This window comes from Cheilinus undulatus, linkage group 19, assembly GCF_018320785.1.
Source record: "Cheilinus undulatus linkage group 19, ASM1832078v1, whole genome shotgun sequence".
Lineage (NCBI taxonomy): Eukaryota > Metazoa > Chordata > Actinopteri > Labriformes > Labridae > Cheilinus > Cheilinus undulatus.
This window is the reverse complement of record NC_054883.1, coordinates 24,911,168-24,927,450: the sequence shown is the minus strand read 5'-3', so window position 1 is coordinate 24,927,450 and position 16,283 is coordinate 24,911,168. Positions and strand designations below refer to the sequence as shown.

The 16,283-nt window shown below is 40.3% G+C and overlaps 1 protein-coding gene across 1 annotated transcript in view; it reads right to left on the bottom strand.

The window, feature by feature from the left end:
* ctnnd2a (catenin (cadherin-associated protein), delta 2a) overlaps positions 1-16,283 on the bottom strand; it is a 395,533-nt gene that overhangs the window by 333,225 nt on the left and 46,025 nt on the right. The window contains exon 2 of the mRNA XM_041814718.1: positions 13,504-13,634. Within this exon, the coding sequence (XP_041670652.1) occupies positions 13,504-13,632 (129 nt within the window). The 5' untranslated portion in view covers positions 13,633-13,634. The remainder of the gene's footprint in view (positions 1-13,503; positions 13,635-16,283) is intronic.

The window sequence follows — 16,283 nt, the reverse complement described above, 5'->3', positions numbered from 1 at the left end:
ACTCTTTTCAAGACCCTCTTTGTGCAGTTGATTGAATCTTAAATTTCTAACCTGTTACCTTAGCCACATGGTTTCTTACATGTGCAAAAGTGAGAGCTGAAAACATGGAGGCTTACTAAAAAAGCATCTTTGTATAATCTCATGCAGAGACATGAGCTTAGTACCAAATCAAAGGCTTGTTTTAAGAGGGAAGGAGGTTGCAAAACCTTTATATCTATATTAACTTTTTAATACTGTGTTACAAGACCCAAAAGAGCAAAAAAACAAAGCAATATACATTTTGCATCATTCTAGTTAGGTCGAAAATAAATCAAGCTTCTTTCTTAGCAAAGGCGTGTAAAATACACATGCAAAGTGAGAAAGCAATGCTTGCTTGCACGAAATATCTGTCATTATTATTTTTTGTGACGTGTTTTTTGTGAAAACTTAATTTACAAGACTGATAAAAATGCAGTCTATGGTGCAGCCCTACAAACAAGTTCATCAGCATGCAGGCAGACACCCACCTTAACTGGAATTGAGGCTCAGGTCGCATTTGCATTCAGATGGTAGCTGGACTTGGTGGTGGGGATGGAGGAAGGTGCAGGCTAAGTGATTAGCAGGGAGAGCTCTTACTTCACATGCGGGATCAGCATCGGGCTCTGTCACAGCTTTAGAGGCTAATGAAACAGAGCTTTGGTGAGAGAGAGGGAATACGTAAGGGGGTAGACGGAGGACAGAGGTGGCAGAATCATGATCACACACTTATAACGGGGATTTCAAAGTCAAACTCATGCTAATTTAATGCAGAGACCCCAAAATAAAGGGCTCTGCTGTTTTAGTGTTAGGCAGGCATGTGGACACACTTTGTTAACGACTAAAGTAATCACAGATTCACAGGCTTTACCCCACACATCTCTGGGGGGTCTGGGGGGCAGGGACAGTATTTTGGCAGTACCCAGCCTGTTTACGAGTGGATAATCCAAGGTCCCTGTGATTAAAACAGATCCAAACTGCACATGACACTCCATTACCCAGCATGCCCCGGGTGAGACAGGATTGTACATATTGATTTCATGCCTCATTAAACCTCCTGCCTAACAATCTCATTGTTCTCTTTGGTTCTACAGGATTCTGTGTCATTCAGAAATGACCAAGTATAACTCTGGGAGGGAACAGTGGACGGATGACAAATGAACACATTAATATTGAGCATAACTTGTAAGGGTATAATGGGGAAAACCTTGGCAGGCTGCTGACTTTTGATCCAGTTTTCAGTCTGAGTTTGTTATAGACCATAGATAAAATCTTCTGTTAAAGAACAGGCGGAGCTCTCAGAGCGAACTGGCGGCTGTGAGAAAGTTTAATTTTCCTTCAGGACTGAAGAAATCAAAACTCAATGAATTATTGATAGTATCAGAGAGCTAGGTATCACACAATAAGAAAAATTTATTTCAGTGTAATGCTACTCTTTTCTACTTCCTCATGTCTCATTTGTATGAAAGTTGTGAGGCTTAAAGGTGGAGGCCTGTTGTCATAGAGTCCGACATGTTTGTCCTATGCTTGTGCTGTTGAAAGAAGAGGGCAGTGGTTAGAGTCAGAGTTAGAGATGAGAGTTGGGGGAGAGACATGTAGGGCAGGAGCCAGAGGCTTGACAAGAAGCCAGGCCACCCACATTCACATGGTGTGACCCTAACCACAAGGCCACCTGCACACCCCTAAAAAAAAAACATCATTTCATGTGCATCAAACTTGGCACTATAAACAGGAAATGTTGGAAAAGTTTGTTACAATTTAGACTTGTTTTTAGAGTTTTTCTGTGATTATTGAAAATTAATCCAAAATTGTCCAATACTGGGTGTCCAGGTTTTGCCTTTGGAGACTGCATTTATAGTTAAGAGGTGTAACCAACATGAAAAGCAGAGAGCTGTCTATGGGTGAAAAACAAGCAACTGTGAAGCTGAGAGAGGATGATAAATCCATCAGAGCCATTTCACAAACATTGGCCATAGCCAGTACAACCATTTGGAATGTCCTGAAGAAGAAAGAAACCACTGGTGTATTAAGTAACAGATGTTGAATGGGTAGGCCAAGGAAAACAGCATCAGTTGATTACAGACACATTGCGAGAGCTTTAAAGAAAGACCCTAAAACAACTGTTAGTGACGTCAACAACAACCTCCAGAGGGCAGGAGTGAAGGTATCACCATCTACTCTTCACACAAGAGTTCATGAACAAAAGTACAGAGGCTACACCAGGAGATGCAAACCACTCATATGCAATAAGAACAGGAAGGCCCAGCTGGAATTTGCCAAAAAAGTACAGAGACAAGCCTTGAACCCTATGCACAAAGTTTTATGGACTGATGAGACGAAGACTGACCTTTACCAAAGTGATGGAAAGGCTCAAGTCTGGAGAAAGAAAGGATCTGCTCATGGTCCCAAACATACAAGCTCATCTGTGAAACACAGTGGAGGTAATGTCACATCTTAGGACTGCATGGATTCTTCTGGGATGGGCTCATTAATCTTCATTGATGATGTAACACATGATGGCAGCAGAAATGACCTCAGAAGGGTACAGAAATATTTTGTCTGCCAATTTAAAGAAAGATGCAACCAAACTGATTTGGAGATCCTTCATCATGCAGCAAGATAATGACCCAAAACACACTGGCAAAACAACAAAGGCGTTCATCAGGGGCAAGAAGTGGAAGGTTTTAGACTGGCCAAGTCAATCTCCAGGCTTAAATCCTATAGAGCATGAAATTTATCTGTTAAAGAGGAGACTGAAGGGAGAAACCCCCCAAAACAAACAACAACTGAAAGAGGCTGCGGTAAAAGCCTGAAAAAGCATCAAAATAGAAGAATGCAAAAGTTTGGTGATGTCAGTGGATCACAGATTTGATGCAGGTATTGCAAGAAAAGGATTCCAACTAAATATCATGTCGTATTCACTTTAATCTATTTTAAGTCTATCTGTTCCAATTCTTTTGCTCACCTAAATATTTGGTGTCCCGTTACAAATAAAGCTATCTCCTGGATTGTGTATCAGATCCAGATGTAAACACCTGGAAATGAAAACTGGAATGTTGATTTCTTGTCTTGTATTCATCTTTTTGTGTAAAACCCAAATGTTTTCAGTCTAAAATCTGAGAACGGCTTGTTTCAGCACACATTTTCTGAAAGGTGGAGAAAGACATGGGTTCTTATTCTTGGGGAGAGGACAGGTCAGGGGCACATATTTTTGTTAGAAAAGCCTGAAAAAATGTATTTTGCATAATATGTGACCTTTAAGCTCCAGATTTCTCTGGTTTTGACACCTAAAAAGAGAGGCTTCCTTTTCACTATGGTTAAAAGGTGAAGGGGCTCATGTTGGTCTTTGCCTGCGGTCTACACAGTACTTAAACTGCCCCTGAATACAGAAAAAAAAGAAGCTTCTTTCCTTCCTTTACAGAGAATCTGAAAAGCTCCTATCATGGCAGACACTTAAATATTTCCAGGTCATGCCACTAAGTTAAAAGCTTCCTAAGAAAAGAGCCATCAATAAGTAACCCGTGTTTTTAACCTGGCATTATAAATTGCTTACCCAAACTGCAATTGCAGGAAATACATTACATTGTATACTATGTATAGTCGTTTCATAATTTTTCATAATTTCACAGGAAAGGTGGAACTTTTGACCATTTTTACCTGTATATATTTTTTATTTTGGTGACTTTTGCAGCTATCATGGAGTGTTTGTATTGGATTGTTTTCCCCACCACAGAGAGTGGACAAACAGTGCTGTACTGTGATCCCACTTTCACTGATTGACCTTCAAATGGTAATTGGCAAGTCTGGATTGGTAGTTGTCTTGGAGGGCTGAGGATTGGATGTCTGCCACTGAAAATCATCTCTCTCCCTCTTTTCAGTCGGCCTCTTTTCTGCCCTCCAGTCCTCTTTCTCTGTTTATTTATTTACCTTCCTGTACCCACTGCCCTCTCTCTCTCAGCAAGTCTTACCCCCTTTCTCTCTAACCCACACTCATGCTTTGCACTATTTCTATCTCATTGTCTCTCTTTCTGCTCCCTCTAGCCCAAAGCAGGGCAGCTGCAGTAGCATGTAGCCCGCCAGTTGCCAGTTATGATGATGGTGACAGTACAGTGAGGGTGCTGGCTGGGTGTTTCTGACTAAATTGAACATTGCAGCACCACTGGCAGACACAATCCATGCACACACAACAGCAGTGCCAAAGAGCAGAGCAGCCTTGGAGCCAACTAATAATTCCTCCCGAGCCACAGCCAGAGCGGAGCAGCTGAACACCACTGTTTTTTGCCCCAGTCACACACAGATGCTCGCTCTCACTGAGTGAATGGCAAGGGGATAGTGCAATTGTGACATGCTACCCACTCAAGCTGGCAGGAAAATCGTTTTAAGTCACCTTGGCAGCCAGTGTCATCTTAAAGTCACAAGTCATCATCAGGGAAAGAACCCGTACATTATAGCTCTAGCTGTCGTTTATGAACCTGAAGAATTCACTGTCAGACAGGACAGCACACAGGTAGGCGACAGTCGGATGTCTGCTTCAGCAGTGAGAACGGTTTGGTTTCACAGTGCTCTCTGACACCTGTGTCTGTGCATCCATGTCTAACATTCTCTTTCTGTTCCTTCCTTTGGTAACAGACAACCCCCACTATGACGATAGTTATCTTTATGTCTTCACACACGAACATACTAACAATATCCCACAGGTGAGAAAAACCTAGGTATCTCTGATCATTTGTTGCATTCAAGTCTGTGTTTATAATCCTGTGTAAATTAACCATGTCTAATTTGTGAAGTAAAACTTCCAGGGCAAATACCGACCATATTTCAGCACACAGAGATCCTCTATAATAATCCAGTCTAAATCAGCATTTCAGCAATTTGGCATGGGAACTTTGTTTTGTTTTTATTTTTTTTGGCAGACTGTACAGCCTTTTGCTTTTTCTGTTATAAAACAACAAAGCCGGTATTGCACACCAAAAACATATAATTCCCATATAGGCTAATTATAGTGCTTTCCCTCCAACTTATTTGAAACAAATTTAATTGGTCTATTTACTACCTTTCAGTTCTATTCTCCACAGACATGCTAACATTTCTCCTCTGTCTTATGCAGCGCTTCTCCCCCTCCTTGTATCATTCCTCTTAACCTGTACCTGATCTTACGTCAATAGTCTTTAGCTGTACATTTTTCAAAGGTCACATATTGTAAAAAATACCTTTTCAGGCTTTTCTAGCAAAAATATGTGCCCCTGGTCTGTCCACAATCCCCCCAAGAATATAAAAAAACCATTCCCTCTCTCCCTGTCTTTCTCCACCTTAAAGAAAATGTGTGCTGAAACAAGCTGTTCAGATTTAAGATCAGAGTAAAGCTCAGATTTTCCCCTCATGATGTCATGTGGGGAGTTTTCACTATCATTATTATTACCATTACTATTATTATTATTACCATGAAAATTGACATTCACCTAAAACTGAAAAAATGAAGAGGTTGATCTAGGTTTTGAAAATGGCCCCCAAAAATTGCCTCAATAGGACCACCTTCCATGCTTTTACGCAACACTGTCAAAAGGCAAATTCGTGTGTGGATGCGGCTTTGGCAGATCTACAAAAAAAAAACAGTGGAATCATGTTGCTATCTCTAACAGAAAATCTGCCATTGTGAATAAATGAGCCAAAATGAATATCATAACAATTATACAATAATTACCTCCGCCAAGGAGGTTATGTGAACGGCAGGGTTTGTTAGTTTGTTTTTTTGTTCATTTGTTAGTTTGTTAGCAACAAAACTCAATAAGTTATGGACGGATTTTGATGAAATTTTCAGGAAATGTCAGAAATGGCATAAGCAAGAACTGATTAGACTTTGGGAGTGATCTGGATCACCGTCTGGATCCAAGAATTTTTTTTAAGGATTCTTTACTATTGGGAGATAGGGCTAATGGTGGAGGTCTGCGCTCTCCAAGTGCTTTTCTAGTCACTGTCATTCAATTTGATTCAGAGTGCTGGACCCCAGTGATCAAAAGTCCATAGAATGCTAACAAAGCAATAAGAACACAACCCCCTTTTAGCTTGGTTTATAGTATTTGTATTTTGTATTTCCACAGCATGCCCTACAATCCATCTTCTGCACAAGCCTGAAGCTCTACTCTGCTCTGCGGTAAGAGCATGGAGTCTTGTTGCAGCATGCAATAATCTCCACAGAGCAGATAAACCAAAACAGGAAAACACAACATCTGGCCAATTAAAGGAATAAAATCTGTCAGACTGTTGATCAATCATCCCCTCTGTATGTTAATAATATGTAAAAACAGGAAGCAAATCAACCCTGTAGAAATACACTGTTTGTTAGTTGTTTTCTTGTTTCTCACATGAACTTCTGATCTTACGGCCACTACTCTGAGCTGAGCTGAGCTACACTGTCCTTGAGAATGTGGGCGAGGGTGCTTAATGTCCTTTGAAGTAAAACTCTGGCACAGGAATGATGCTGGGGACACTGAACCTGTGGAAATGATATGAAAGCAAACAAAGGCCTGTGCACATGCAGACTGCATGCACAGATGAGCATGTCCAGTACATTTTTACATACATCCAATTAGTCCGGTTACACATACACCATACAGCCACACAGTTCCCAGAATACCCTTTGGCTAAATGATCCATTTCCACATTGGCACAGTGAAAGAGACTAATGCTGAAGGACACTAAAGACACCCACAGAGCAAGAAAGGCAAAGGGCCCATTTGTTTAAACCTGGAAACTCCTGGCAGAGGGGCTGGCAGATAGAATCAAAGCACAGAGAGCTTTGAACGGGCATACCAGCTCCATGAGGCTTTTAAAGTTTTAACTATAAGGTAGCATGACAGCCTCATCCCTGGGTTAACCACTGCCACAGCATAAAGAGTTGCTATTATGCTGTTAAAGCAGCAGGAAACCTAACAATTTTCAATTTCTCTTGCATAATGAAGACTGAATGGAGGCTTACATGGTCCTCTGTGACATGGATTTCAGGTTTAGCAAACTCATAGTGTTTGAAATCATCTAGATAATTCTCTAAGTGCTGTTAGCTGGAACACAGGATCATTCTCCACATCATTCTGATCCTCACCCAGAATTTATTCACAGCGAGGGAAACAGATGTCAACCTGAGCAACAGAGACAGAGCATCAATAAAGGGGAGAGAATGGGAGTGACAGAAATGGACTTTAAGGCAGAGAGGAAAGTCTATCAGAATACACACATTCACAAAGGTTACGCCCACATGGATTAACTCCAGAGAAAGTCATAAATGACGCACAAACACCAATATGAAATCACTTCTACAGCAACTCCCATAAACACTGCAGAGTCCAAATATGCACACTTAATAACAGAACAGTAGTCAAGCTCAGTGAGAGCATATTAGCAAGAGGGAAGTTTGCAGCTCATTCTAAAGGCCAATCAAGTGCACTCAAGCTCCAGCAAAGAAAAGAGTCTGGAGAATATGTCAGCAGTCTGGAGGATAGAATACATTACCCTCTCTGCTCTGTCAAAGACCTCGCTTCTTTCAAATTTATGAACTGAAAGCCTCCATCAGCTGTGAACAGCATGATAGCATGAGAGGTTTATGGATGCACCAAGCTCACAGGCAACAAATTCAAAATAGGATGAGCACAACATAGTTTAGAGTTATTTTAGTTTGGCTGCTTTTTTGAACATGCAAAACTTAATTAGACTATTCGAATGGCAATAAATAATAAATATCAAATAATACTAATATAGTACCAACTCCAAAAGGTGCAGGCAGAAGCCTGTGATAACTGCACCCATATTTTAAACATAATTTTTTAGCTCTAACCTTTAAATTTACAACCCAAATTCCAAATAAGTTGGTGCGCTGTGTCTGTTTGTTCTGAAAATACTTGATAAACTTATATATATACTTGAAAATACAGATAAACAATTTCTGGTTATTTTATTGAAACATTTTAAATCAAAACACACTTTTTTTAACACATCACATCAGTTGAAATGAAAATCTTTTTCATAAAAAGTCAAAATTTCCAAGAAAAGTATAAAATAAACAACTTGTATTTCTTGCTAACAAAAGAAATTATTTTTTATGCTGCTGTATAAAAACTAGAAAATAACTTTCACACTGCACAGTCAGCTCCGTGTTTGAGCTTTAGTGGACTGGAATGAGCGCATGACTAGTACTTCTACTTCTCTTGGGCTTACAGCAGGATACATGCCTTGCAACACCTGGCTACCTATCATGTGACTACATAGCCAGTAGTTTGGTTTTAAGGGGGTGGTACACTAGTAAGGAGAAAATTACAAAAAATAGAAATAATAGACACAACAGGTTTATGTCAGTTAGAGGCTCTAAGTGTTGGTTTTGGTTATTTTTCGATTAATTTCCCAGCTCTAGCTACAACACTTCTCAAAAAAGTTGTGTAGCGCTACATTATGTAATAATGCCACATTATGTAATAATGTAATACATTTTCCATCCATCATGTAATAACGCCGCATTTTCTAAGCCACTAAGCAGTTAGGGTTAGGGCAAGGTAGTAGGGTAGGTGTTTAGTCTAGAGCCCTGAAGGGGGGTTAGGTTTAGGCATAAGTCACTTAGCGGTTAGAGTTAGGGCAAGGTAGTTGGGTAGGGCATACCTTGGAGCCCACACTAGGTCCTATAGTTAGGGTTATTACATAATGCAGCGTTATTACATAATGTAGCTTTACAAGTAGGAATGGGGCAAAAATGCTGGAAAAGTAAGTGTCACTTATTAAAAATAGCGGAACGAGTATTTTGCAACTACTTAGGTTAACTGGCAGCATGCCAGTAGGTAGGCAGAGGTTCAACAATCTGCAAAAAAACCCAAAAAACAAACAAAAAAAAAAAACACTGTCTAAATATTATGGAGCAATGTCAGAAAAATGTTACTCTATATAAAATTGTGAAAACATTGAATATCCCACCATCTACAGTCCATAATGTCATCTAAAGATTCAGAGAATCTGGAGAATTCTCTGTAAGCAAGGGACAAGGCTGAGGGTCAATAGTGAATGCTTGGGGCCTTCAGGGGCCATTGCATTAAAAACAGGCATGATTCTGTACTGGAAATCACTGCATAGGCTCAAGAACACTTCCAGAAATCATTGTCTGTCAATACAGTTGGACGTGCAATCCACTAATGACAGTGAAAGCTGGATCATAGAAAGAAGAAGCCATGTGTAAACAGGATCCAGAAACGCTGCTGTCCTCTCTGGACCCAAGTTCATTACAATTCATTAGAATGGATTGAGGCAAAATGCAAAACTGTTCGGTGGTCAGAGAAATCACATTTGATTGCTGTGTCATGTGAACTACACAGGAGAGGGACCATCCAACTTGTTATCAGTACACAGTTCTAAAGCCTGCATATCTGATAGGGGCAGACGGATTATCAGTATTAGTTTATGAGTGGCTGGTGTATTGAGGTCGCTGTATTAATTCCAGTTTAGTTTTGAACATGGTTTCAGTATGTTAAAGCATGCGTGGTGTTTATGTGTAATATAAGAAACTATAGCAAAGATCTCCTGCAGTCTGAAGACAAACTAATCTCTGATTGATGAATGTCAGAGAGAAATTAAGCCCAAATATGTATTGCAGACTGATAAATAAGTTATACACTGTCTTCCAGAATTGCACCAGTGCTCTAAATCATTTTTACAGCACAGTCTTTGTTTTTCTTTGTATTTGTGTTCCTCTGACTTTTCTATCATGATTGTTTATCAAACAACAGCATCCAATTACAGTAATTTACCAATAATAGAAAATGTGGAAATGATTAAAAAAACACCTCACTGCTTTTGAAATGAGGGCGTTTTCCTCAGGAAAGATTAAGCACCTCCTGGGTGTTTTGAGCAGCTTTCATTGAACTCATTATAGGTAGAATGATTAAATCACAGTAATAGTCAAGGATAAAGAAAAAAATGAAATAGCATGCTGATTAGAATTTACCAAGAAACAAGGCCAAATTGCCAGTGCTTATTTAAGAAACAGAGCAGGAGTTTAGCTCCAGCTCAGAGAAAATATGCAGAAAACTGATAGATTGCTGAGCAAATCAGCACTGGTTAAATTGGTCTCTGCAGAGCTCTCCCCAGGCAAGTTGAGAAGTGATGCAACAAAGTGCAAAGCATCTTCACAAACTCAAATTGCTGCAACTGAAGCAGCACTAAAATGGATAAATATGAAAAATCTAACGAGAGATGGAGAAGATGACATCAATCTGAGAATATGGGGAGATTTTGCATGAAGAATACTTCCTATTTTAGCTCTCTGTACATTCAGTTTCACCAAAGTTTCACTCATTATTATGGATGTAAAACAACTCTAGAGCCCTTACATATCACCTGGGGTATTCAGAAAGTTCAGACTTTTTCGTATTCTGTTATGTTGTGGGCTGATGCTACAGTCGTTTGAATTTATGTTCTCTCTCACTGATCTACGATCAGCACCCTATCATGACAAAGTACCTTGAACACATCCACAGCACTGCTTTGTCACCCTGACTTAAATCATTATAAAATAAATCTCCTGTTGCTTAAAACCTGAGTGCAAAAGTATTAATGTTGCCTTCTGATGGCTGAAAAGGAAACTAATTTTGAATTTGCAAAACTTTTTATCTCATGGGAGGGGTTTGAAGAGCTGCAGAGGAAACTAAGACTTCAACAGTGGCTCTATGTATGTGATGTATTCCCTTCTGGCAAAGTTTTGTACGCCTGCTCTCCAGGCAGGAAGGGGGGACTGTGAGTTCAATTCTGGTGCAAAGCATAGATCCAAGTCTGCATGCTTTAGAGCTTCGGTAATGTGAGAGTGCTGAGAGGTTTTCTGGTGGGTAGAGAGCAGAAATGAACAACATTTGTAAGGGGAAAAGCTCAAATTTCCATTACCATGTGGCCTTTATTCACAAAGGGCAAATATAAGACTTTAACTCTTAAACTAAAGTAAACTTAGTAAAAAATAATGGATCTATGGGGTGTTGGATTTGCTGATGAGGTTCATTCAAATAAAATAGTATCACAATACAAAAAAGTACATGTTGCCAAATGCAACTAGTAAAAAGTTGGGTTCTTTGCAACCAGAGCTGCTGCACACTTTTATAATTCAAATTTAAGTCTTTTTAGGACCAATGTTAAGAAAGTGTAACACCAATTTTGCACATTAAAGTGTTGGTGCTTTTCGTATTTCATGTTAGACTCAACAGCCTGCAAGCTGCCTCAATATCAATCCCCATATATATTACTTCAAAATTTCAAATGTCCTTGAACTGACATATCTGCATTTTCTTGTCCTTTTTCCTTTCATTCAGCATTTTCGAAAGGTGAAATCACAGTCACAAAGGTTGTAAACTGTTCCATGGTTGAGCAAATCCAGAGAAATCTCATGATGCTAATGAGACACTGTGGATTTAATTGGTATTCAGACAGGTCTCAGTCAAAATCAGGTGAGGTTGGGAGCATGTGCTGGTTCGGCACTTCCCCGAGCATGTCAGCTTGGTCCTGTACTGCTCTGGCTTCCCGATGGCCATCCTCCAGGCCTGCTCCAGGACCATGCCCCTTCTTTTCAGCTATGTTCCCAGCTGACCACTTCATGGCACATGCAGCCTTTCTCTAACCTGACACGCCAGATGGATTTGTTTTACACATCCATCTGGGAAAGCTTCAATAGGAAACATTTGGGAAAAGGCAGAGACTTTGAAAAAAGCTCGGAGTGTGATTGGATCAACGTTCTGTCTGTCACATCTTTATGGGCCAATCAGAGCAACAAAACACGTGATGTAGCCGCTGTCGAGCTGCGCATGCTCAGCTACCGAGGAATAACGCGAAACATGGCGACTATGGGCATGTCAGTACTCAACTTCTGTCATTTTTGAAAAGAAAACAACTTAATGCTGTTCTTTGTTCTTTTAACAAAGAAATGTTGTCAAATTCTGATAAAACTGGTGCTTTAGGAGCATCCACACTAAGCTCTTCTGCCGTAATTGCAACGGCCTCTTGTTGCCGCTTGTTTGCATCACAACTCTCAGGCCTGGGAAAGTGCACCAGGGGCCCATAAAACACACACACCATTTCTGTATCAAGCAACTGACCCTTCCCATCCCCGCTCTCATAAATATACCTGCCTTAGACACAAAGTCTTGTAAACAATACCCAAAAATGCCCTGTAGAGAAGTTGTCACATAGGAGTCCAGTTGGTGCCTTCTGCCAGTCGATGTCCAGGCCTCACAAGAATAAAGTAAGACCAGGAGGACCAAGAACCAAAAGATTCTGACTTTCATCTGCATGCTCAGATACCAGGAACACCACACTGTCTTGCTCAGCAAACCCAAGTCCAAGCCCCACAAGGGCGACACAGTCTCCACAAAGGTCACAGCATCATCAGCGAAGTCAAGACCAGCTACCTCTGAACATTGCCAGTGATACTCATCAGTTTGCTGCCCCTGTTACCCGCCCCATTATCCAGTCCATACAAGTACCGAAGAGTGAAGAGGGACTAAGACGCACCCTGCCTCATCCAAGAATCAACTGGGAAAAGTCAGAGGAGGAGTCATCACACCTCACAGCACACAGAGCTGAGCTAAACACCTTCTGGAAGTAGACACAGGCTGCAAGCAGCCTTGTAATGAATTCCCGAAAGCACATAGTGAGGACTTGACGTGCCAGGATGTGGTCTACCATAGACCTCAAGCCTGTAAAGCCCAACTGTTCAGGGAGCTGGTGCTGGAGCAGCAGATCAGGGATCAGTTAACCTTTGACCCTGAGAAAAGTGTAATACCCCTATAGTTATTACACTCTCAAACATCACCTGCTCCCTTCCAGATTGGGACACAATGCCACTCTTTCAGTTGGTTGGGGCGATGTCAAAATGCCATCTAAGATTTAAGACATTTTACAAGTAGAAATCAAGCTTGATACATTTACACAGAACTGTTTTATCAAGCCCACAAGCCCCTCTGACTTCTACTCGGTCCAAAATGTTTATCTCTGTGGATTAAAAAAAAAAAATCCTTTTATGTATTAAACCCACAATTATTTCATAACTTTTCACAGAATTAAACCAATCTGTACTAACTTACACCAACTTCTCCAGACAAGTCCCCCAGAAACCGCAGCATCATAGCCCGACCACTCTTCATGCAATACTGTTCCAAAGCTCCCTGTTGAGTAATTGCCTTGATTTTAATGACTTTTACACTGAAGTCTACTTGGCTACAGCTCAGGCCCTGTAATCTCCATCATTTCCATCCATTAAACTCTCACTTTCCCTCTGCGCAAATCAATCTTTGGTGTCTTTTAAACACCTTTAATAAGTAGGAGACAGCTTTTTCTCCCTTAATGACACTGACAGCCTCCTGACCTCACTCACAGAAAGCTGATCAAGAGCTATTAGAGAGAAAGGAAACCAAACATATCAGTGTGGGTTTCTTGTCACAAAAGCACTTTGGATACATGCACAGTGAAGGTTTTTACCTGCTCTTTGACGGAGGCAAGGATGGATGAGGTCGTCTCTGTCTCAGATCTGTCTCCATTGGAGGCTGGCATCACCGGGGGGACCATGGCCCCCTTCTCCTGCTCTGCAGGCTGATCTGGAACCGGCATTTCTGATAAAAACATGTAAAAACAAGCACAAAAAAAAGAGAATTAGCATGATCAGACAGCCTGCACTTCTAAAAGTTTGAAGAGAGCTGAGTAAAGTGTTGTGTTTCAAATCAACGTCAGTTTTAAGGACTGCAGTTATTGCTTTGTTAATGTACTTTAATCATACTTTCATCAGAACATTTTCTTAAATACAGGCCAATAAAACAGATCAAACTGTTAACTGCTCACAGTAAAATTCACTGAATTACCAATTATTCCTTATCATTACATCTTTTCCATGCTGCAGTGTTCATGATAGAGGGTACTTAGTTGGTTTGTCCAAATAGGCTGGAGTTGTCTGGATTTATGCAGAGGCCATAAGGGTCAGAATTAAAACTCTTATTATTAACCTACACAAAGACTAAGAAAAAGAGTAGACATGGAATTTTTTTTTAATAAGCCCTAATGAGAATAAATGAAATACATGCACCATGTATAACAAAATCAGACTCCTTCTCCTTGGGAATCAGGATTCCCACTGCTCTCCACCAGGCTTAAGATATAGCAATTCTCTATTTAAAAGTCATTATACTGTTATAGATCTATGCAGCAGATCTGTACAGCATGCTTATTTAGCATGCACAAGCTTAACTAACCGTTCATAAACCGAGGGGAAGAGAAACAAAGGTGTTTGCACTGTGCGCTGGAGTCATTCTGAAATTCTGAAAGCTTTTTTAGGACAGCTCTTCAGCTGTTGAATTGACTTGCAAAGTCTTCTTGGGTTTTTCTTGACAAGAAAAATTTTCCAACAGATCATTACAGTGTACATTATCTTATCATATCATATCATCACTGCTAAACCAATAATCTGTTGAAAAAATAACAAAGTTTAGGGCACAGTAAGGGGTGGATTTGGCGAGTTAGCATAGCCTAGGGTACCGTCAGGGGGATAGTAAAGTTGCCACAAGCCTCTGCTAGTGCTTTGGATGTCCCAAGGGCCTGAAAACCACCAGCGGTCTCTGGGCATATTATCAAGGCTATAAAGGCCCAGACAAAAGAGATGCCATCAAGCTTGACCTTGGCTGCCACACGTCAACATGTGTCGAGCTTAGCTGCCCCCCCCCCAGCCCTGGGTTGTGGCATGTCAGGCTCAGTGGTGAATCCTTAGTACCCCACATGCTGTAAACATATGTATATTTGCAGAGCAAACCAACTGATCATCAAATAACGTCACTTTGCTTGGCTTGTAATGACTCAGTATCAGTGGTTCCTTGAGGGTGGATCTAATTTTTCTCTTTGCTTGGATTCAGTGACTATAATAATGGAAGCATACTTCACTCTTCTGTCTTCCAGATCCTTGAGATTGTCTGAAATCATCAATAAAGATGTTTGACAGAGAGAGTGAGTGATAAAACGTCAGAGAAAGCAGGAAATTGGTCCTTGAGTTTAAGAGAAAGCAGACCCTGGGGACAGGATTTTATCAACACAGCAGCTTCAACTTCTGTAAAAGACTAAATAATGAAGTGATCGACTGTGGGATTTTGCCCCAGTCTTAGTGAAACCCACACACTGACTGGTTCATTTCTTCATTTCACCAGTCCATAACAATCATACGTTTAATGACTGTTTGCAGTAGGGATTGGTACGAGGACGTAGGTAGTTGAACATTCATTATGAATGCCCTTATTCTAGTAAAGTTTATGACTAAGTCTTATAGTTCTACATAATAAGCCCTACATTCTGGGTTTGTGTTACAGAATATAGACATAAAAAACATAGGAAACTGTATTATCTGGGGCACATTTCATTGTGCTTTGCAATATGACTTGTGACTTTTTAGTATCAGCAGACTAAAGCAGGTTTTCTGTTTGAAGCTGCTATTCTTGCAGAAGAATTCTATTTTTCAACAGCATTAAGAGCTCACACCAACACTGAAGGTAAGTGAGCCAAAGTGAGTCAGTTTATAAAGTTAGAGAGGATCCTAACAGTCTGCAAATCAAACATCCAGTCGGTCTATCAGCTCACGAGTTAACAACCAGACTGACAGCAGGCAAAGCAGGGTGGTGTCGGTAAATAAAAGATGCTATCGAGATGGTCCACAGATGGTTATTTTCACTCTCACTCACAAACACAACTACTATGTCTGGCGTGTCCCCTCCTGAGTGGAAATGAGTCACCAGAGTTTGGATCTTGATCCACCAGAACCCTAGCAAAGACCACATTACACCAGCTGGCTGACAGCAGCCATTCTCTTTAATGGCACACCGAAAAACAAACATGTGACCCAAAATGGCAGCTTACATAAGTCACAATAAAAATAATATATGTCAGTTATTTTTCCTACGTCTTTTGCGTTATTTTTAAATCAGGATCAGACGTGATCTTAAACATCAAATATACATTATTTTTGGGGAATTTAACCCTTTTAATGCCAGTTTAGGTGCAAAAAGACAAATATTTGTCATGCAAGACAAATAAATACATTCAAACTGGATTTCCTTGAAAGGGATTATTACCACCTTGATTGTGTTAATAATGAGCAACAACCTTGATTTTTATGCATTATTAGGTTTTAGATTCTAATAAATTGCAATAATAGTGCCCCTATAGGAAACCATGAAAAAAGCATGCAATTTCAACTGATACCAAATATGTAAAATGGCTGACATTTG